This window comes from Pagrus major, chromosome 12 (assembly GCF_040436345.1).
Source record: "Pagrus major chromosome 12, Pma_NU_1.0".
Lineage (NCBI taxonomy): Eukaryota > Metazoa > Chordata > Actinopteri > Spariformes > Sparidae > Pagrus > Pagrus major.
In genome coordinates, this window is record NC_133226.1 from 3079410 (window position 1) to 3103807 (window position 24398).

General features: G+C 38.7%; 1 protein-coding gene across 1 annotated transcript in view; it reads left to right on the forward strand.

Moving 5' to 3' along the window:
- Positions 1-23943, forward strand: part of slc27a6 (solute carrier family 27 member 6) — a 41415-nt gene extending 17472 nt beyond the window's left edge. Inside the window, exons 4-10 of the mRNA XM_073477666.1 lie at positions 1253-1377; positions 6620-6814; positions 15778-15868; positions 15983-16181; positions 19348-19445; positions 19619-19749; positions 21659-23943. Coding sequence (XP_073333767.1) covers positions 1253-1377; positions 6620-6814; positions 15778-15868; positions 15983-16181; positions 19348-19445; positions 19619-19749; positions 21659-21835 — 1016 coding nt within the window. The 3' untranslated portion in view covers positions 21836-23943. The remainder of the gene's footprint in view (positions 1-1252; positions 1378-6619; positions 6815-15777; positions 15869-15982; positions 16182-19347; positions 19446-19618; positions 19750-21658) is intronic.
- Positions 23944-24398: the final 455 nt, after the last annotated feature.

Consider the following 24398-nt stretch of genomic DNA (forward strand, 5'->3'; position numbering starts at 1 on the left):
ACCACACAAGTTTGGGGGAAATCTGTTCAGTGGTTTTTGTGTAATCCTGCTGACAAACAAACCAACCAATACACCAATGAACATAGGTGAAAACACAATCTCCTTGGTAGAGATAATAACATTAAGCTATCTATGAACCTTTACCACAAGACAACACTGGCAGATTAGTTTACTAGACCAAAGAGAATACCACACTTGATACTTTGTACCCCAGTTTTTGAAAGAAATCAATAAGGCACCAAATGTTCTGTTTGTATGTGTACACATGTATATCCGTCTGTACTATTAGGACATAGACAAATGTTTCCAGCTATATTTGTGGAGTCCATTCGGACAGGTCAGTAAATGGGTCCTATCTCAGGTGTTGCCATTATGTTGGGCTCATATCAGTTGAGCTTAAACAAGGTGGCTTGGTGTGTTACTTTCCTTGATTTTTGTACACACAGAGGTTAGGTTTCATCAGAAAGCTTACTTAAACACTTCACTGTAGTTCAGAGATATTTTTGGCCAGAAATACACCTTGAAGTTAATGTTACCACTGATGTCACCCTCACTTCAAACGCTGACTGCACTGGGCCCCGTGACCTCAAACGAGGCTCCAACTGATTGTCGAACCTTAGAGTGAGGTGGAACAATGCAGATTCCATCCTGGTCCCTGGCAGTTCTGCCTGCTTCTTCGGTCTGTGACTGAAAAATAATTCAAAAATATTCAAAATAACTCAGTTGAATTCTAAATAAAATTGAAACTAACACAGTCACCTCCAGAGGTCTGAATACGTTGCTATGGACAGATTTTGTCAGTGCGGTAGCATCACAATCATGCAAGATCAAACCTAAGACAGAGTACTGAGAGCCGCTGTAAATCACCTTCGTACTTTATCACCTGTCTTCAAACTGACCTCAGTCGGTCTCAGAGGCTGTGTTCAGTTCCAGTCTGGTGTCCAGCTATGTTCACTCTCAGGCAGCTTAATCCAGTTGAGCTGATCACTGTTGGCCGTGGTGACTCCCCCTGTGATCCTTGGTAAAAGCAAAGTCTAGGACCACTGGCCCCACGGCTAACTGAGCCATGAGGTAATTAGCTAACAGTAGCTAGCTACAACCAAGGATAGCTAGCTTGTCGGTTACTCTGGTGATATGCTGCCCTCTATGTTTTTGGAGCTACAGTACCTTTGAATTCTGGCCATATTTTGCTCATTACTAATGCTAATTAATTGCATTACATTTAATGGTGACATTGTCGCTTGTTTCACAGGTGCAACCTGTGTCTTGAAGAAGAAGTTCTCTGCCTCCCAGTTCTGGAATGACTGTAGAAAACATGATGTGACTGTTTTCCAATACATTGGTGAGCTCTGCAGGTACCTCTGCAACCAGCCTAAGGTAACCTTCCTTTTAACATTCAGATGTGTTTTAATAACGTCTTGCAAAAATATTATACTGGCAAAACTGTTCATCCTGGTCGATTTGGTAATTTGCCAATCAAATAGAGTTTACATTGTCACATAGCCTTTGTAAAGGAAAATATACCGTATACTGTGTACTTTCTGGTTTTCTATGAAACCAAAGAAGCCACCCCATTCATAGAGTGACAATATTATAGAGATGACTATTGGTTCTTTCACAAAATATGAACACAATGAGATTTTTGTTCAATAATCATCAGTTATGTGGATATACTGACAAGTACTAGATGAAGAAGAACAGTCTGGTAAGTGCATTTATTAGAGCCTGACTGATACTGGATTTTCAGGTCCAATGCCGATATGAGTCAGTAAAACACAATCCAATGTTCATATATCAGCTGATATACACACATTTTAAGCAATGATCCTTCAATGTGGCTGTCAAATCATTGGGAAAAAGATATGTAACAGAGACAGGATATTTTACTGTCTAACAGTCAACTTTATTGTGTGAAATGACATCAGTGCACTGAATCAGTAAACTTCAGTGGGAATTGAATAATTAGTAATTACTTCAAGAATCTTTTTCTGCATTTAATCTAAATCTGGGTATGCTGATATATCTGTGATATGCCAATATCTTCAATAATATCAGTAAACCAAGGCATCTGTCAGACAAAAATGACACCACTGTATGTGTTACTGTATGTTATATCATAATATGATAATATCCAATATCTAAGATCATATATAGTCTAATATCATGATAACCATACAATATTGATATACAGTGCCTATAAAAAGTATTCACCCCCTTAATTGCTTCCTATTGTATTGCTTTTATAAATGGAATCATGGTCAACATACAAAAAATAAAAAATAATTTCTACAAAGTAATGTGAATTAATTAAAAATATATAATTTAAAATAGGTGATTGCATAAGTATTCACCTCCTTTAAATTAACTGACATAATTCAACAGAGGACCAGCCAATTGGTTCTAGTAGTCTCATGATTAATGAAATGGAGATCACCTGAGTGCAGTGAATGTGTCTCAAGTGATGGTAGTATAAAGACACCTGTGTCTGAAGGTCCAGTCACTGGGTAATCAGTATTCATGGCTACAATTACACCATGAAGACAAAAGAACACTCTATGAAAATGTTATTGAAAAGCATTAGTCAGGGGATGGATACAAAAACATTTCCAAGTCACTGAACTTCCCACAGAGTTCAGTTAAATCCATCATTAAGAAATGGAAGGAATATGGCACATGTGTAAATCTGCCTAGAGCAGGCCGTCCTCACAAACTGAGTGACCGTACAAGAAGGAGACTAGTGAGGGAGGCCACCAAGACACCCATGACTACTCTGAAGGAGTTAAGAGCTTCAGCAGCTGAGATGGGAGAGACTCTGCATACAACAACTGTTGCCTGGGTTCTACACCAGTCAACGCTTTATGGGAGAGTGGCAAAGAGAAAGCCACTGTTGAAGAAAGCTCATTAAATCTCCACTAGAGTTCACCCAAAGGCATGTGGGAGACTCCAAGGTCAACTAGAAGAAGGTTCTTTGTTCTGATGAGACCAAGATGGAGCTTTTTGGCCATCAGACAAGATACTATGTTTGGCGGACACCAAACACTGCACATCACCACAAACACACCATCCCCACCGTGAAGCATGGTGGTGGCAGCATCATGCTGATGGGGTGTTTCCCAGCAGCAGGCCCTGGAAGGCTTGTAAAGATAGAGGGTAAAATGAATGCAGCAATATATAGGGAAATCATGGAGGGCAACCTGATTCAGTCTGCAAGAGGACTACCACTTGGGAGAAGATTTATTTTCCAGCAAGACAGTGACCTGAAGCACACAGGAAAGCTACACAGAAATGGTTTAAAGACAAAAAGGGGAATGTTCTGGAGTGGCCCAGTCAAAGCCCAGACCTCAATCCAATAGAGAACGTGTGGCTGGACTTGAAAAGGGCTGTTCACACCCGATCCCCGTGCAACCTGACAGAGCTTGAGCAGTTTTGCAAAGGAGATCAGAGTAAAATTGCAGTGTCCAGATGTGCAAGCCCGATTGAGACCTCTCCACACAGAGTCAGTGCTGTGATTGAGGCTAAAGATGCATCTACTAAATACTGACTTGAAGGGGGTGAATACTTATGCAATCATTCATTTTCACACTACTTTTTAGAAATATGTTTTCACTTTGACATTAAAAAGCTTTTTCTTTGGTAATTTTTATATATGTATATTGACCATGATTCCATTTATAAAAGCCATCAAACGGGAAAACAATTTAGGGGGTGAATACTTTTTATAGGCACCGTGTTGGCCAGCCCTACTGTGTGATTGTTGAATGTGATTTTGAATTGATTCTGGTGGACTCACACACAAATCATTCCTCATCAAAATATCTTAATGTTTTAATCTTTACTTAACATGACTTGACATCATGTTATTTACATGATGTCAAGTCACATAATGTCAGCTGGTTACCCACACACTAAAACAGGTCCAGCTTTACAAACATTGCAACTTAATGAATGACAGGATGAGTGAGTTAGAGTAGAGCGACAGAAAAACGCATCAATGCTCTGTACAGTAGGCAGGCCTCCTTTGTGAAGAGTTCTTTATAGTCACTGCTTCGAGTAACATTGTGCACAACTGTTGCAGAAAGACAAGCAGGGTCTTTGTTTTCGTGTTTGTGTCCTCAGATAGTGGACACATAGACATGCACACACACACGCATTGTGAGGGCAGAGCTTGTTCCTTCTTGAGGGTGGACTCAAAGTCCTCTTTGTCCACTCTCCCTCTGTAATTTGGCTGTGTGGGTGGAAGGCTGCCCTCGACTGTCCTCGCCACTGATTGGCAAATTAAATATGTGGACACGTACATCACATAAGCACCTTTTCACAAGGTCAATGTGTTCAAACAAGCGTGACTACTAATTACTGCTTCTATGCTTTCATTATGCATAGTGATTAGGGGTGTCACAATTCTTTTTCAATTCGATTCTCGATCTTTTTATTTTATTTTTTATTTTAACTCAGATGACTATGCCATTTTTAGACTAGAATGCTTTTATGCCATTATAACTCATTTAATTTTGAAATTCTTATTTCAAAAGATGGTCTTCATGGTGTCACGAGTGATATAATCTCCATTATTCGTTTGCAATGTACCACACTAAGGTCTTGTTGTCGACTGAAATAATTGATTAACAATATAAATGACAATAACTTGTGTCACCAGCCAATTGGAAACTAACTGTAAACAAAAGAAGAGAAGTCAGAGGGTAGCTGCCATCTAGTGACTCTTTTTGTAACTGCAGTGTGCACTCACAGCAGATGTCATTCAATTTCACAACAAAACATCCAATATGTGGTGACATATATATATATATATATATATATATATATGTATATATATATATATATATATATATATATATATGTGGTGTTGTTTTCTCAGTCAAGTCTACTTCTTTATGATGCTTGCGGAGATGTCCTGCCATATTTGTCATTTTGCCTGTGGAAGCGTATGCTACACGCGCATAGCAAGCAGACGGTGGTGCGGGAAAACGCAGTAGGGTAGTGCGGCAGTGTGGAAGTGTCACTCCATGGTATGTGTGTGTGACGTGTTGGGGACCCCCGCTGATCAGTTTGCTGAAAAGGAAAGCTACTATGTTGTTTTGCTGCTAGCATCCTGGACCTACTAGTGATTATTTGTCCTCATCGACAGATTAAAGATAACGATTAAGTCATTACTCTGTGTTTTCGCTGCAACGCCGGATCCGATCTGAATCCACACACCGCGCTACGACATACTGTGTGTGTTTTTTTTCCCTCTTGGCACACCTGCTGGACGTGATTCTGGGGGCGTGGCTAAATCCTTGATTCCACCTTTGATTTCAGTGGTTGAGATCGTGACGGCATTTCGATCGATATCTGACTTACAATCGAGATCGTGACACCCCTAATAGTGATCAATGTGCAAAGATGGCCATGTGATAAAAAAAATGTCACAGTCCACACAAAACAGACTAATGGACATGTAGTGAATTTCTGTAAAATTTTGTAAAAAGTACCAAAAGTCATATGTGAGTAAAGGTAAAGATATGCTGTTAAAATATTACTTTGGTAAAAGTGAAAGTCACCCATATAAAAAGTACTTGAATAAAAGTATTAAAGGAGCTGTTTGTAATTTCCAGCCACCTGCTTCAAACAGAGAGGGGGCAGTATTTCCCCCTTTCTCAATGTTTAGTCCAAACCCTTTTTGGCACATATTTTATATATTTAATTTGTTTCTATGCAAATTCATTATTGCAAGTTGTTAAAATTGTAAAGTAAATAGTTACTTCTATATATATATTTATTTACCTATATAATCCTGATTGCTCAGTTGTTGCATTCTTGTGTTACACAGTAAGTGCAAAATAAAACTTTTGGAGGTATACATTGATACTAAATTTCAAGAACAACTCATTCTACTGGTGTAACAAACACAGGTCTGTGTAAGCAGGCAAACTACACAACCCTTGTAACCCACATTTGAGTAAAGCTGGTAAAAAAGCCTTTCCAGCAGGTTGAAATGTTTCATTTCAGTTATTGTCAACACAAGAAGCCTTTCGTGTGTTGCCATTTATTACAAAGTTTACAAAATTCACAAAAATATCAGTGCAATAGTGGACGATAAAATGCCACTCCTTTTTTAGAGGAAGGAATTTGCCTTTGTGTTTGGTGCATAAAAAATAAAATGTAATTACTGCAGTTAAGAACATTAATATAGAACACCAAAATGTGTGTGTGTGTGTGTGTGTGTGTGTGTGTGTGTGTGTGTGTGTGTGTGTGTGTGTGTGTGTGTGAATGTGTGGTAAAATTCTGACAGATTGACTCTCCTACTGAGGGTCATTGTGTTCTATCAACTTTTACTCATGGTATTTATTTGTAAAACACACACACACACACACACACACACACACACACACACACACACACAAACACTACGTTTTTGTTCTTGAGATCAGCAGTTCGAAAGCATATTGCATTTCTGGCCTCTTCCTGTATGTATCAGTGTGTCAGCTCAATGATAATATGTACAAAACATAAAACATTTCTTGAATTTCAAGCATTTCTAATTCATCATAATTGAGAAATGATCAGTTGTAGGATATATTCTGCTAACTTTAATGTCATCACATCCTTCTCCCTCCATCAGACAGAGGTGGATAAAGTTCACAAGGTGCGGATTGGCGTAGGGAATGGGTTGCGGCAGGACGTCTGGCGGGAGTTCCTGAATCGCTTTGGAAACATTAAAATGTGCGAGGTGTACGGCTCCACTGAGGGAAACCTGGTTTTCATGAACCACATTGGCAAGATTGGAACTGTGGGCCGCTCCAACTTCATCTACAGGGTGAGTGCTTAGTGACCCTACAGGGATAGGTCGGGTTTTTTGAAGTGGGGTTGTATGGGGTACTTATCCATATTCAGTTTATACCCTCAGCACGCCCACAGTTTGGACAACGGGACACAGCATTAAAGCTAAGCAATGTAAAGCCTATTCTAGCCACCTCAAACAGGCCCAACTAAAACATCTCTATCAGTTAAAGTGTGCATTATATTTAGCATACAGCATTTTGTCGCTACTGTCATAATAACTCTTGTTTTTGTTGGCTCTTCAATAAACCACTGAAATTCCAACCCAAAGCGCTGATTTGCAGTATAATACAGTTTGTAGCATGCGTAGGAATATAGAAGTGCTAGAGTTGAGAAGAATATAGTGCCAAGGGAAAGGACTGTCTGATAGCAAAGTAAATAGTAAAAATATCTAAATATCGTGTACACTTAAACTGATTTCTTTAGGTGGCTACAATTCGTCTTACTGCTAATCCTGTCTACAGCAGTACATTGCTAAGCTTCCTACTCTGGTACTACTGTCTGCTCCTCCAAACTGGAGGCAGGCTTATTGCCATCTACTGTATGTAATACACTGACTATTAGGTACTTCATACTTCATGAGGTGTGAGGTTCCCCAATATGTTTAAGGTGGTGCAATTCCTCACAAGTAGTAATTGTAAGCACAATACCAAAACAAGATCAAGTCAATTAAAGGAAGATAAAAAAGTTTTTTTGTTTTTTTTTTGTTCTTTTTTTTTTACTAATAAATCTTAAAGCTTGAGTGTGTAAGTTATTTCTGGCGTCATTTGGCCAAAAATCAATATTAACCTTTCAGCATATTGTAATTCATAGTGTTATGACAGAACACTGGACTCCTGTGTCTCCTCTTGGCTCTGTATTCAGGCTTTAAAAAATCAGTGCCGTGACGGCAGTGTTCAGCCAATCACAGTTCATTTTACAGAGCAAGCTGTTTTGGGCGTTCCTATTGGTTGCTCGACCAAAGTCGATGCGCGTTCACCTTCCATCGGTGGTGAAGGTGCAACGGCGGACGTCCCGGCAGGAAAAGCCGCTATCCTGGCATTACCAACAAAAGCGTACAAGGCTAAGCAAGCCAAAAAAAGGAAGACCGATGTAGAGAAACGAGAGTCTAAGAGGGAGAGTGACAATAGACGGAATAAATTGCGTGTAAACATTGGACAAGCATATCCGAGTTTCATTATGATACAATGTCATATTGATTTATATCATCTTCTTGTTCAGTCATGTACAGAAGAAGCTGCCGTTCCTATCGTTTCTGCTTTTGGCCATGAAACTAAAACAACAGCACATACATAATTTATAAAGTGCGGTAGAGTTAACTTTAAATTGACACACTCTTAGAAAAAAAGGCTTACACCAGGACATTGCATTAATGAGCCTAGCAGCTTGCAGACTTTTCCTCTACTCACAGCATAAAAAATGACATGTGTTATTTAGACTTTTTCTTACTCACCATCGGTTTAAGACACTGCATCTCCAGACCGAACATCATGGTTGAATTTGAGTCTGTGTGCATGTTTTCTTTAGTCGAACACTGTTGAAACAGAGCAGCTAATATTGCCTCCTCCTAAGAATGCAATACATATCTTAGGGATGTATATTCATTTTAAAATCCGAAAAATAAAATAATAAATAATTGTAACACTATAGGTCGGAGCAGGCATACCTTTGACTTGCACAGTAGTGTATGTGCACATGCAGCAAATTCATCTATGCATTATGTAAATCTATTTTTAATCATGGCCGGTTGTATGGTTTTGTTTAAGAGGTGCATTTATCATATATGCAACCCAGGTTTATTCCCCAAGCACTGCTGCTAATCAGGCACATCTTGTGGCAGAAGCATTGTGCAAGACTTAAATTTGACCACTAAAGTGACACGGTTAGCCGAGTAAACTGTAGTAAGTGGTGGGGGAGGGGTAAACAGCTTAGAGGAGATCTTTCTTTCAGATGCATTATCCACCATGTAGCAACTGTCCTCCATCTACAGGATGCTTAAGGGTCTGTCAGCTAACTGTATGTAGCATAGTGTGCTCACAGTATAATGCACACCTGTGAAATATCAGGTTGTCCACTATAACAATAATTATCTTTGTGAAGCATCTGCAGTTTTGTTGAGATTATCTCTGAGAAGTGTTGTTACACCGTACAGTACAATGAAATACATTACAATACTGTGTTACTGTTCTTTTATGATATATCTGTGATTTGTTAATTGTGATGATAATCATGATTGAGTTATTAAACATGCCCAACTTGCATTGAATACAGAATACAACACACACTATTATCAGATAAGACAAATTCCCCCGAAAACAATACCACTGGTGTTCAGACCTTATTGTCTTCAACGTTATCCATAAATCACTGATAAAGCGATATAACTGCAACATAGAAGATGAATCCAAGTGAAGACTAGTTCAATTGTCCATCTTGTCTTTTTTTCAAGGCTTTTGAGACAAAGTTAGCAAACTTAGAAACATCACAAACTAGAATGGAACTCAGCAGAGCGCATACCTCCGCCAAGGCCCAACAGTTCCCTTTTGTACTCACTCATACAGGTGAAACTCGAAAAATTAGAATATCATGCAAAAGTTCATTTATTTCAGTAATTCAACTTAAAAGGTGAAACTAATATATTATATAGACTCATTACGTGCAAAGTGAGATATTTCAGCCTTTATTTGTTATAATTTTGATGATTATGGCTTACAGCTCATGAAAACCCAAAATTCAAGCTCTCAGAAATTTAGAATATTGTGAAAAGGTTCAATATTGTAGGCTCAAAGTGTCACACTCTAATCAGCTGATTAATCCAAAACACCTGCAAAGGGTTCCTGAGCCTTTAAATGGTCTCGGTCTGGTTCAGCAGAATTCACAATCATGGGGAAGACTGCTGACCTGACAGTTGTGCAGAAAACCATCATTGACACCCTCCACAAGGAGGGAAAGCCTCAAAAGGTCATTGCCCAAGAAGTTGGATGTTCTCAAAGAGCTGTATCAAAGCACATTAATAGAAAGTTAAGTGGAAGGGAAAAGTGTGGAAGAAAAAGGTGCACAAGCAGCAGGGATGACCGCAGCCTGGAGAGGATTGTCAGGAAAAGGCCATTCAAAAGTGTGGGGGAGCTTCACAAGGAGTGGACTGAGGCTGGAGCTACTGCATCAAGAGCCACCACACACAGACGGATCCCGAACAGGACTTGGCACCTGCCCACACTGCCAAAAGTACCAAAACCTGGTTCAATGACCATGGGATTACTGTGCCTGATTGGCCAACAAACTTGCCTGACCTGAACCCCATAGAGAATTTATGGGGCATTGCCAAGAGAAAGATGAGAGACATGAGACCGAACAATGCAGAAGAGCTGAAGGCCGCTATTGAAGCATCCTGGTCTTCCATAACACCTCAGCAGTGCCACAGGCTGATAGCATCCATGCCACGCCACATTGAGGCAGTAATTCATGCAAAAGGGGCCCAAACCAAGTACTGAGTACATATACATGATTATACTTTTCAGAGGGCCGACATTTCTGTATTTAAAATCCTTTTTTTATTGATTTCATGTAATATTCTAATTTTCTGAGATTTTGAATCTGGGCTTTTCATAAGCTGTAAGCCATAATCATCAAAATTATAACAAATAAAGGCTTGAAATATCTTGCTTTGCATGTAATGAGTCTATATAATATATTAATTTCACCTTTTAAGTTGAATTACTGAAATGAATGAACTTTTGCACGATATTCTAATTTTTCGAGTTTCACCTGTAGATACCAGACACCTAAAAATGCCAGTTTTTTCATCAACATCCTCATCATGCCTTATTCCCTGAGAAATTAATCAAAATGTGGAAAAAATGCCTCTTTGCAATGAAAGAAAGTGAGAAAAAAGGGATCCTTCCCTTAATCTGGATCCGCACCAAAAATCGGGATCTATTCTCGGCCAAGACCCATCCTCCATCCTAGTTTCATGGAAATCCACTTAGTAGTTTTTGTGTGATCCTGCTACTCATAGAATATAATGAAATGCAACATGATATTTTAAAATTACAATATATGTAATAAAAAGATGTGTCAAATGTTGTTTTCAAAATAAACATCTTTGGATATGATTTAATACAGTATAATGTAATACAATATAAAAGTACAACACAATGGGCCTCATGCAGCAACATTCTCTTAAGATGCAGCAAACATTCTTACCATCCAAACCTGCTCTAACCCAGGTGTGCTGAATGATGAATCCCACTTCATTGTAAATTGGAGGCACGTGGCTGATTGTTTCCAATTAGCATAGGTTATGCCCACTAAACACCATATAAGGGCAGGGCACTGGCGTTACACGAACGTCAAAAACACAGCACTGGCAAATCGTCTGTGATGCTGTGAATACAGAGTCAGCAGAGGGACGCACAGTTACTGAGATCAAAAGAAAGTGGTTTGACATGTCTCATTGCCATATTGTGCAGTGTACAGCAGGCCATTGCCATTAAGCATGCTTTCTCCGGGGTGTATATGAGCTTTCCACCTGCAGTATCAAGGTACATCCACCCGGCCTTCAGCCCAACTGTGCGCTCTACCATGGAGCGGGTGTGTGTGCCGGTGGTTGTAAGAGTGCTCCTGTCTGGTCTGGGGATTTGTCAGGGGTGCCATCAGCCATCACCAGTGAGGGCATAACCTCGGTCACCTATGTTACATTTCTGTAAAATTGAGTTTTATAATAATTAAGCTGGATGGTGGTTTTTAGAATTACAAATCATTTACCACCAGCATCAGCCACTCATCTCCACCAGCTCCTTGAGCCAGACACATCTCCATGGAACTATTCTGCAGCACAAAGGAGTCGTGTGCTCCCCCTGGCCAACGGGCCACGACATTCAGAAGGAGGCAGTCTGCATCTGATATTATTTGGCCGTTAATAGAGTGATACAGCTTTCGGTTGAGGAATGGCAATGGATCTGGAGAGGGTGCTCTGATCCGTGTATGCGTGCAATCTACAGCACCAGTGATGATATTTGGCAGCAAAAAAAAGTGCTCTTAATCTCTACCTGCTGGTTAGCAGTGTACAGGAACGATATGCACTGGGGCATGAATGATACTATTGCTTTCAGTACCCTCTGAAGCACACGGCTCAAAGAGGACTTTGAAATGCCTGATCTGTCTCCTATCTCTCTCTGAAATCATCCTGTGGCCAAAACTCGGAGTGCACCGAGAACTTGGAGGTATAGAGGTACGGGATTTGACCACCGTGTGTTCCACCTAACCTGAGGCTCCAGGTTATTGCACTAATCCATAAGCAGTGCTCGTGGCAATCTGAAACTACTCAGCAGCCATTCATGTGTCTCATCAAACAGATCTGTGTGATCTCTAAAACCACTCTGTGTAAGGCCTGGCTTTCCAAAGCATGTAGTAGCAGTAGGTAAGCCATGAGTCAGGTGCTGAACACACATGTCATAACTGTATATATGTTCTGTAATACGTGTGGCATGAAGGTGTTTACAAACTTTAATTTCGTTATGCAACCCTGTGTTGTATAATGACCCATAAATCACCTTGCACCTTTTTTGATAATAACAATAAATTGTAATGCAATAGTAGTGTTTGTGATTGACAAGATAATAAATACCCTCTCATGTAAAAATAATGTGTCAGGGCATGAACATCATTGCGCTGCTGAAACATGAAAGAGGCTGGGTAACGAATGTCAACTTTGATTAGTTGTCGTGAGTAAACTGTAAGTCTGTTTAGACAGTTACCAAGGATGACCAGTAAAGTGGCTTTACTGTGGCTGTTGTAGGTATTAACCTCAATAATGCTTGTCTGTGGAGCTGCTCTGAATCAGAGGAGTTACAAAAGAGTGGCTACATGTATTTAGCTCTAATCTCTGACCTCAGCTATTCTTAGACCTGTCAGTGCCTTTCCTGCTGAGACACTGTTTAAGATTATAAAAGTGAAGTTATACAACATAATCATTTAATGTCACATATCCTAATTTAGTTAACAGGATTGTTAGTTCTGTAACATGTAGTATCTAGAATGTCGCTCAGTAGAGCACATACCTCTGCCAAGGCCCAGCAGTCCACTTTAATTCAATCAAGCTTAATCCAATATCAAACTGGATAGCCCTGTATCACTCTAAACTTTAAGCCACCCATAACTGCTTAACCATAATTCAAGCTCACCAGATCTGCAACAGCCGACCATCAGGGGAACAAAACAATGCAGGTGGAATCATTATCTCCATTGTGTTGTGGAGGACTAATAGATTTTTATTTGGATCCACATAGAATTGTACTAACATATAGATACCAGCCACCTAAATATGGCAGCTATTTCTTTACATTACATTTACATTTAGCAGACGCTTTTGTCCAAAGCGACTTACAGTCTGCCATGCAAGGTGCCGATCAGCACATCAGGAGCAGTTTTGGGGTTCAGTATCTTGCCCAAGGACACTTCGGCATGTAGACCAGGGGAATTGAAACCAGCGACCAACAAGACGCTGGCTCTGCCCCCTGAGCCACAGCTGCTGATCTTGAATTTTTATTCAAGATCCATGCATTATTCACTGAGAGATTAATGAAAATGTGGAGAAAAAAAACCTATTTCCTTGATCCGTCCCCTTATCTGGATACACACCAAAAGTTAACAGGGTCTACTCTGGGCTGAGACTCATCCTCCATCCAAGTTTGGTGGAAATCCGTTCAGTAGTTTTTTGTGTAATCCTGCCAACAAGCCAACCAACAAACACACAGACATGGGTGAAAAATGACCTCCTTGGTGGAGTTAAATAGTTACTGTGTGTTGTTGGTGGTGGACAAAGTAATCAGATCCTGAAATAGCAATTATTGACATTGTCTTCAAAATGTGTTTAAGATATGTCTTGATTGAGAAAAGACCCCCTGATGGTGCTATAATGTTATGAAGGGTTGCCCACAGGGGGGGAACACAGGTCAGTTGTCCGATGCCCTGGGTCATGGGAGGGCCTATAAGAGCAATCTAATCCTTAAAATAAGCTGCTGTGGAGGGGGGGATGGAGATCAAACGTGTTGTTAATGATATGATCATTTACAATGCATGTTTGGTGCTTTCATATATTAACACTTTTACTAACATTAGTGTGGAGACAATTATTTTTATTGTTGATTAATCTGTCAATTATTTTCTGGATCAAACGATTCATTGATTTGTCTCAGTTTACTGTCAAAGAGGAGGAGACAAACCTGGAAATATTCACATTTAAGAAGATGAGAATTTTAACCTTAGCTCTCTTAAGAAATGACTCAAACTGATTGATTGATTATCAAAATAGTAACCAATTAGTATAATAGTTAACAGTTAATCAATGAATCAGTTAATTGTTAGTCTCAAATTATTAGTCTGATTTAATTGTCAGGCAGTCCAACTGGTGGTGAGATGTAACTGTTGGGTAGATTTGGTATATCAAAGACACTAGCAAACCATAAAACTAGAATAGCACTCCGTAGAGCGCATACCTCCGCAAAGGCCCAAAAGTATTTCAATTCAGTCAAGCCTAATCCAATATCAATTAAAAGATATTTAAATCAGTTAGATCCAGATTTTTATTTGGATCTGCATCAAATTGTACTCACTCACAGATACTAGCCACTTAAATCCACTGATTCGTCATCAAGATCCATGCATTATTACCTGAGAAATTAATGAAATAATACATTTATTGGTAATAAACACAACAGAAATGTCAGAGAGGTCAGACCACAGTGTTTAACTATATATATTTAAATGTTACAGTTACGGCTAAAATGACAACAGAAATAACAAAGATTTCAAATCATCCACCAATCGACTGCCCTGAAGTGACTGTTGTTACTGCGACGTCACAGTGATTTGGTCTATAGTTTTTTAATAAAATATAGCTTTAAACAATATCTTGCAGTTCCATCACCATAACAACTCAGCAAACACAGTTTGCTGATGAAGATCATGAGATGTAGTGTCAAAACTTCTGCTGTGAAGACCATCATGGGCCGTTTGTAGCAACAGGGCTTACGCCTGGTCTTAAGCTAAGTCAGTCGTAACTTGGTGTTGTAAGTCTGACCGGACAGTTACGCCGGTTGCACTATGTTTAAGCCTTTTTAAGCAGTCAATACTGTAACACACTGGGATGAACTGAAACAATGCTTTTTTTAGACAGAGAAAGGAATTACCTAATGTATTACATCTGCTGAATTTACAAGAGGGGATAAATATTCAGAGTTTGTCATAGCCAGCGTTTTAGTTTCCCTTCACTTAACCACTCACAGAACTTCTGTTATGATGTTGGACAGCTTGGCAGTCATTTGTGGTGGCTGTACAGATTTTTCATTTTATTATGTCAATGTCTGTGAAATTGCCTTTTTTTCTCTTTGATTCTCCACTAGGTTGTGTTAAATTAGAAATGATTAGCTACACATTAGCGGGACAGTGGCAGATGTGAAACAACACACAGGAGATTTTCTTTGTTCTTGAGTAGCGTTGAAATTACAACTTACTGCTCACCTTTCTTCTCTGCTTCGCTTGTATTCACCATCACTTCCTGCCACTCACTCTCTCACTCCACCACACACTCCTTACACACATGCATTATGTACTGCCCTGTTCCCTAAAGGAGCTGCGCCACTCCGATGTACGGCGATACAAAAATGTATCCTAGTGACACACACTGCTGCTAGGCAACAGCCATGGGCACATTCATATGAACGTGCATCACTGAGACTGCATAAATTAAGACTAGGATGAAGTTTAGTTGGTGCAAGCGATGTAGAATCAATTCTAAAGACTGGTCTTAACTAAGACAGACTCCTGATAATTAACTTAAGGTTGATTTGTGGGTGATTGTTGCATTAATTAGTTTATATTTTAATGACACTAGCCGTCATAATGACACTACCTTTCTTTCTTCTTATCTTTTTTGTGCAGCTCCTGTTTAAGTATAATCTGGTAAAGTATGACATGGTGAAAGATGAACCAGTGAAAGATCAGCATGGTTTCTGTCAGCAAGTGGAAAGAGGTGAGAGTGCAACTCCTGAACATTTCCACAAAATAATTTTCTCTGTAGAAAGTTGACATCACCTTAAAATGATTTGTATTCATATAAGACTTTCCGTCCCATTCACATTCTCAGGTGAGACAGGGCTTTTACTGTCCAAGGTGAGCGTCCTCACTCCGTTCTTTGGCTATGCTGGAAGCAAACAGCTGACTGAGAAGAAGCTGTTGAGAAATGTGTTTGTGAAGGGGGACGCCTACTTTAACACAGGTGATCTCATGGCTGAAGACCAGGAGGGCTTCATCTGTTTCAGAGACAGAGTGGGAGACACCTTCAGGTAAAGTGGGATAACACGTTTGAGATGTCTTTACTGCATGTATGAACTATACACCAGGGCCTTTAAAACATCCACTCCTGTGATGGTGTTCAGTCTCATCACCAGGCTTGAGGACAACACATGTAACAGGAAGGCTGCGATACAAACTAGAGGTGTGGAGTTCAAAGATGTGTGCATTTACTAGGCAGGGAGGGCGAAGCAAAGACATGATATACAGTCATGACATCCAACTGGGCTATGATGGGATCTGATCAGTCTCTCATTCAGCATTTCTTTCATCAGTTTTTCTGAAGAAATGAAGCATGTTCCTGAGGTTTACTTTCTACTGAACAAAGAACTCCAGCTCCCTTGAAAATTTGACTGCATAGCAGTTCAGGCACTTTTGTGACTGAAACTTTGATATCCATAAAACTCACCAAAGCTCTCTTCAATTTTCAGTAAATGTTAAATGCTAAATAAATGTATTTAGCTGTAATCTCTGCTGTCTACAAACCTATAGAGCCCTCAGTGCTGTCCGTCCTGCTGTCATTATAGACATGTCTCAACTCATCCCAGCCACTTAAGTTACTAATGGACTCATCTCAAGGTCTCAAGGACTCACAGTCTGGGGTTTATGGGAAATGGAGTTTGTTTAAGGTCCAGATTGTTCTTTAAAAATTATCGTCCTTATCTAAACGTAAGGATTGAACAACACAAAATACTATTGAGATAGGTTCTGTTCTAAAACTGGATTTTTAGTTCAGAAAGATAGAATCCAGAGTGCTCAGGGGTTCAAACAAAATGTAATGAAGGTACTCTTTGCAGGGCACAAGGAAAAAGATGCTTGTTAAGTAACAACCCAGATGGATTTAAAACAGAATTGAGGCAGCAGAGTGACTAAAAGTCCAGACGATGGATGTTAAAACAACTGAGTAACAACCTACAAAGAGCACCTACAGCCTTCTACAGGGTGTCACCCTCAGCACACAGTTTCCTTTTTGCAGAGACAGGTCAGGACTATAGTTCAGACAACTGAGTGGAAAGCAAATGAACTCACATTTAACAAGTACATAGAATGACCACTAGATGGCTGTGTTACATTTATTAACACCAAAGTAACAACAAAAAAGACAGATCAGTTTCTTAATTGAGTCTTGGATGTGCTGTGACACATTGTACACATAAATGTAACACAGCTGTCTAGTGGTCATACTTTGTACTTGTCACTTCATTTGCTTGAAGGTTCTGTTATTAGGTTGCATTATGGGATATGCAGGATCCTGAAATCCATTTATCATATATATGTGTAAAAGAGATTACCTGTAAGATAACCTTAAAAAAACTTTTAACGATTCTTTCTGTTTTAAAAACATTTTTAAGATTAAGAAAAATTAAGATAAGAAATTTTCAGTACTAACAAAGCCTTACAAACTGATGGCAGGGATGTCACGAGCCTTAACGGTATACACTTGCATTAATCATGACGTTCACTGACACGCAGCATACATATGTGGGAAGGCTTGAAAGCAGATGTTTACGTGTTACGTGACTGTAAAACTTTTCTGTGAGAAGCTGACGTCGGCATGGCCTTTACAATAACATATTTCAACACACGTTACCTTTTAGATTCACCAAAGCACATATAAATGGACACTGAAACGGAGGGCAAGGAACTCCCACAATTTATAGCTGGCTGAGGTGGCAGATATGGACTTGACTCCAGAGAAGAGATATCATGTTCCCAAGAGGATTTATTTCTTAATTGCTGCACATTGTGTGTAGACTTTATTTGTCTTGAGTCTGTGTGTGGGGTTGAGCTTGTGTTTGTGGTCTATGAGAAATAAAAGGAGAATACAATTAGGACTATCAATATAATGATAGGCTATAATATAATAATAATCACAAATATTGTATTAATCAACAACAGTTAATATAATCACTAACTTGACTTAACACGGTAGCCATAATCTTCCAATGCACAGTATTAGCCTTAGTGCTACTACAACTGACATGAGGCATTTAAGCACAAGGCAATTAAGTCTATACACAGAGCATACAGAAATGGAGATTCACGTCAGAATAAGGCATTACTATAACAGCAAATTTCAACATGCAGACACTCAGAGCAAATCACAGGCTGTGACATTAACTGACGTGATAATGTATTAGAGGAGTTATCGATGATCACCCGAGTTCTACAATTTACGAGTGAACCGTTAGCTAACTATGGAAAAAAGGCTTGCATGTGAGAGCAAGTAACAACTCTACAATCCAAACCGTTAAAGCTATAAAGTTAAACTACAACATATATTCGTTCTATAATGATACTTAACAGGCTCTATATGTGCAGTACTCACATTATCCTCATGAATGCAGGAACAGGTCAATAATAATGAAAGAAAGGAGGCTGGGCCTCTCAACAGTCATCAGAGAGCAGCATGCAGTCACCTGCAGGGGGCGTGGACAGGCTTTCTAACAGACATTAAACAAGTTAAAGGTGCACTATGTTGTTTTGGGGAATTTTTTTATCAGAAGTGAAAGATCTTCATTGACAACAATATATATAATAAATAAACAAACTCTCTTTGTTTTCATGACTGAATAAACAAACTGACCTTAAAGGACAACACAATTTGTACTGTTTTATTTTGTTTATATGTGGCGGACCCTGCCACCTTTCTAGCTTCAAATAGTGTTCTGGGACCTTATTTTCCTCTGAGAGGAACAGCTTGTTTATTCACTTCTGGAAAAATACATATTTCTGAGTTTGTATTATTACCTCATTAATATTGTGAATTATTTAAATTCTGAGTTTGAATTTCTTCTCCAAAACTACATAGTTCTCCAGGAAACACAATAATATATTCTTCCCATTCCAGCCAGGTTCTTAATTTTCAATAACAGGGGCGTTACACTTCAGAGAATAAAGTTTGTGCTATACAGATGTCAATTTGCTGACTTTTGCTGCAATCACTATACACTGGAAGTGCTTCCAAATAAAAGCCTCAAATAGTAAAAATGGCATTAACAAAATAAAAGCTTCCAGGAAGTGGTTACCTTAATAATAGACCTTTCTAAGTCATTTACTTGTGGTGTGTTATTTCCAAACTGTACCCTCAGGGGGATCAGTAAAGGATTATCTTATATTAGTCATCTTGAGTGATACCATATTTTCCCCTAATTTCAGGTGGAAAGGTGAAAATGTAGCAACGACAGAGGTCACAGAGATTCTTGGTCTGGTGGATTTTATCCAAGAGGTCAACGTGTATGGAGTGGCAGTACCAGGTATGTATAAACCTCTGCTCCAAAGACTGCTTCAAAACAAAATTACAAAGCCTTTGAAAACTTATAGTATAGACAGAATAATCACCTCCTAATAATGTGTCGCATACAGTATATACAGTACATATTCTATGTTTCTGCGACCATTTAATTTCCCATTGACCCACTGTCCACAGGGCATGAGGGCAGAGGAGGAATGGCTGCCATGATTGTAAGACCAGGCCTCACATTCGATGGAAAGAAGCTGTTTGAGCATGTGGTGAAGGATCTACCGGCGTATGCTCGTCCACTGTTCTTAAGGCTTCAGGTAACAAGCAGAGACATGCTAACATACTGGGTCTGCATCCTGAATTTGTTGATGAGTCTTGTGTATTATGAGGCCTATAGTGAAGTTTACATTAATTCAGCACAGAAAAGTGAACAGTTGGGGAAAAAAGGCTTAATAAAAGCTCTATTTGTGTTTTACCTGAGGAGCTTTAGAGATTTGTAATAATTGCAGAGGATGTCTGTGATCTTCATTCCCTGTGAATCTGACTTTTCAGTAATTTGCAGGGTAAAAATGCGATAATATTACTCCTGAGTGAATCTGTGATTTGTCGGTGAATCCTTTGACTTTGGATCTGGTTCTTTTCTGTTGTCAGACAACTAAACAAGTATGACATTTGACTGCGGCGGCTCATGATATGTTTAACAGGAGTCGAGCTATACAGTGAGATCGGCTATATTGATGTCTGAAATAAGTGACAGAGAAGGTTATTAGCAGCAAAAGGTTGTCATATTAACGTACAGCCACAAAGCATCTGTTACTTGATCTAAATGAGCTGCAAATGTGAATTAATACTGTGAACAAATCAACTCTAAACTATAATAATAATGTAGCTGCTGAAGAACAGATGCTTGGCTTCTGAAGTTGATGCTACATGGACCCTTGACATCATATCCAGGAGATAATATCTTTAAATATGAATAAAATATAGATTTTCCTTATCCTGTGAGAGTGCTCCACATCAAACACAAACATAGGGAGGTCCCCTGGTAATACTAGCCCTATAGGGCTTTTTGGTTATACACATCAATGCAGCAGATATATTATCTAATATTTAAGAAGAAAACCCTAACAGGGAGCATTTAACCGCACAGTGAATACTTTTTCATATTTGAAGTTAGGTTCAGGTTTGCTGGAACCAAAAATCTCCAATTTGGACTCATCAGACAAAAGTACAGATTTCCACTGGTCTATAGTCCAATCCTTGTGTTTCTAGGCCCAAACAGTTCTCTTCTTCTTGTTCTTCCTCAGTAGTGGCTTCTTTGCGGCAATTCGACCATGAAGGCCTGATTCACACAGTCTCCTCTGAACAGTTGATGTTGAGATGGGTCTGCTACTTGAGCTCTGTGAAGCATTTATGTGGGCTCTAATCTGAGGTGCTGTTAATTTGTGGTTTCTGAGTCTGGTAACTCTAATGAACTTATCCTCTGCAGCAGAGGTTACTCTTGGTCTTCCTCTCCTGGGAGGGTCCTCATGAGAGCCAGTTTCATCATGTGTTTGATGGTTTTCGCGACTGCACTTGAGGATACATTGAAAGTTCTTGAAATTTTCCGGACTGACTGACCTTCATGTCTTAAAGTAATGATGGACTGTCGTTTCTCTTTACTTAGCTGAGTGGTTCTTACTATAATATGGATTAGAACAGTAGTTGAAAAAGGCTATTCCCTGTATAGAACTGTGTACCAACCCTACCTCTGCACAACACAACTGATGTTCTCAAACACATTAAGAAGGCAAGAAATTCCACAAATTAACTCTTGACAAGGCACACCTGTTAATTGAAAACCATTCCAGGTGACTACCTCATGAATCTGATTGAGAGAATGCCAAGAGTGCGCAAAGCTGTCATCAAAACAAAAGGCTACTCTGAAGAATATAAAATATAAATCATATTCTGGTTTGTTTAACACTTTTTTGTTTACTACATAATTCCATATGTGTTCCTTCATAGTTTGGATGTCTTCAGTATTGATCTACATTGTAGAAAATAATAAAAATAAAGTAAAACCATTGAATAAGAAGGTGTGTCCAAACTTTTGACTGGTAGTATATATGTGTATATCTCTATATATATATATATATATATATAAAAAAATGTATTAACCTAATTGAATTCAGTGTGAAAGCTGCTGATACCCTGAAATTCCACTGATTGTTGTTTTTTCCACAGGAGCTCATGGAAATGACGAGTACCTTCAAGCAGCAGAAGTTCAAGCTGGTGCAGAGCGGCTTCAACCCCTCAACAGTCACTGATCCTCTCTACGTGTTGGACTACCAGCAGAAGAGCTACATTCCTCTCACAGATAGTATCTACCAGAGCATCCTTGCAGGGGAACGCAAGCTATAGAATTTAGTATGGCTGCTATGACGTGACCTAAAACAATGCACAAAAGAGGAGAGAAATGAGCTCTACTTTTTGCAACATTGACACAAATCATTGAGCCTACAATCTATTGAATGATTGACTGAGGTCTGAATGAAAAGCCATGTGATGAGTTGACTGTACGATGTAAACAATAATGTCCTTATGAGATATTATTGTTAAACAAAAGATTAAACTGAATGTATCACTGTGACATAACTCCTTAAATTAACACAGTTCAATCTATTATTTACCCCTCAAAATACACTGCACACCTTCAATTGAAACAAAGTGTTTGTTAAAGAATCTTAACTGATTAACTGCACAGTTTACTTTTAAGTTGAAAAATACTGTGAAAACCATATTTTAATTTAAACCTTACATGGGCCTTAATTATTTTAGTTAAGGTGTGAGGGGTTATTTTCATGGTTAACAGGGTTTAAATGGCTAACACCCCTGGAAATGACCAAATTTCATAGAAGACCATCCTTGAATATGCACTTAAAGGTCTAATTTGTAAGATAGTTGATTGCTGAATCTCATTCCCAGCTCTTGTAGTACTGATGCTTTGGGTTGGTAGGTCAGACCAGTCACCAACCCAAAGCATCAGTATTTGACGAGCTGGGAATGAGACTCAACAATCTTACAAATTGGACCACCTTTAAATTGAAAAATGAAGACCCCTTTAAGATATTAATGAAGAGATGGCATTTTATTTGGTCAATTGTTTTGGTACTTCTTTTACTCTTTTAAAAGCCCTTAAACTGTGCAGAGAAACCATGAGATATATTACAACCTACTGAGAGTTCCCTTAGAATCCAATCAATGTGCCTTCACTACATAAATACTCATGGGCTGCTGAGAAAATTGATGATAAAAAAGTGATGTAAAATTAAGGGATTCAGTTTCATAGTTAATAAAAAGATAAAGGTTCACAAATGTTGTGTGGAATTTACAACCAAAATAAATGGTTCACAGATGTCTTCTCACAATATGCTGACACTTTGTCAAATGATTTTTTTTTTTTAAATATGAACAAATTTATCCACAAATGTTTGTTTTTTCTCACAGATTTGACTGTAGTCTATCACGTTTCTATCCATGATTTTGAAAATTCACACTTGAGGCTGACCAATCACAGCTCACCCTGTAGGTGTTCAATTCTCATTTTTATTTATGAAACAAAACTAACTGTATATTGTCTTGATGTTGAGAGATTTTGAATATGAAGTGCCAAAAAGTGCCTAGATATGAATCCATATCAAAAGTGTTGAAATGCTGTGAAAGTTCTGATTCCATGATTTATTTATTTTAGTTTTTAATTTTTTCTTTTGCTTTTGTTTACCCAAGATTTTAATCTGGAATTAACCAGAATTCATACTTGGGAACTTTCCCAGGTCAAATGAGTGTATTTGCTGTTGGTTAAGAAGTCCATTAACACGTGAGATCTTCACTTCACAGTAGATGCAGAATCAGGGGATTTGTATTATCCATCACAATAAGCTAGATTTTTCCACAAACTTTAATGTTTCTGCTGTGTTCAGCTTACATGAATTATTTACTATTTTAATTATTTAATTATTATATGCTGTTATGACTATAATACTATTGGCTGAAAAACCGGGAAGTTCAGAAAGCAGCAGACCATATACCTCATCAGACTATATCCAGAAGAAATTAAAACTTGTTTTAACAAGTCTTAATCAATAATATTCTGAAGTAGACACATTGTTTTTTCCCGGAGCTAACAATGTAAGTACCTAAGGAGTGAGACATCTCACTTCTCTTGTATCTCTGTTGAGAGTTGAACATGGACAACAGGATCTAGTCCTGACAATGGAGGTCAGCGACAATGTTACCATGGTTACTTTTTCAATATTTTTACTTCAGTCTGTCTTCAAAAGTCAACACAGACTGAACGTTTTTGAGCACCGCTTGAATGGAAACGCGCCAATATTCTTCAACAGGCGTGGTAAACATTGCGCACTACAAGGTGCAAAAAATTTGCATGTCTACCCAGTTGTCATGTTACCATCGCTGAGATGAGTGCTGACATTTATTATATGTTAATAAATACACACACTTACAAGAGACTGAGCTGTGTAGAGCTGTTATCCTGAGTTCTGAACAATGTGAGCATCATATACTGTTCATTGTGTGTTATGTGATGTAACCAAGTTATAAATATCCAGTAACATTCAGAATGTTCAATTCACTTTTATTTGTGATCATACAGAGTGTCAGCGGAGAAAAAAACAGTCAGTGGGCACAAATCTACACTCTTTCTGTTTGTTATTCTGACACTGATCTTGATTTACGAGCTTAAATACACATTTGCAGCTCATTTGTGGTACCAGATGCCTTGCTGCTGTACTTGAATGTGACAACCTTTTGTTGCAGTAAACCTCAGGTGTCATCTCATTTAAAATGTCAATATGACCGATCTCACTATACAGCTGCTGTCATTTCTCTGACAATGTTGTGATTATAAAATAGTAATTTTATCCGCAGCTCAGCAGCTCATTAAAGGGTAACTCCACCAATTGTA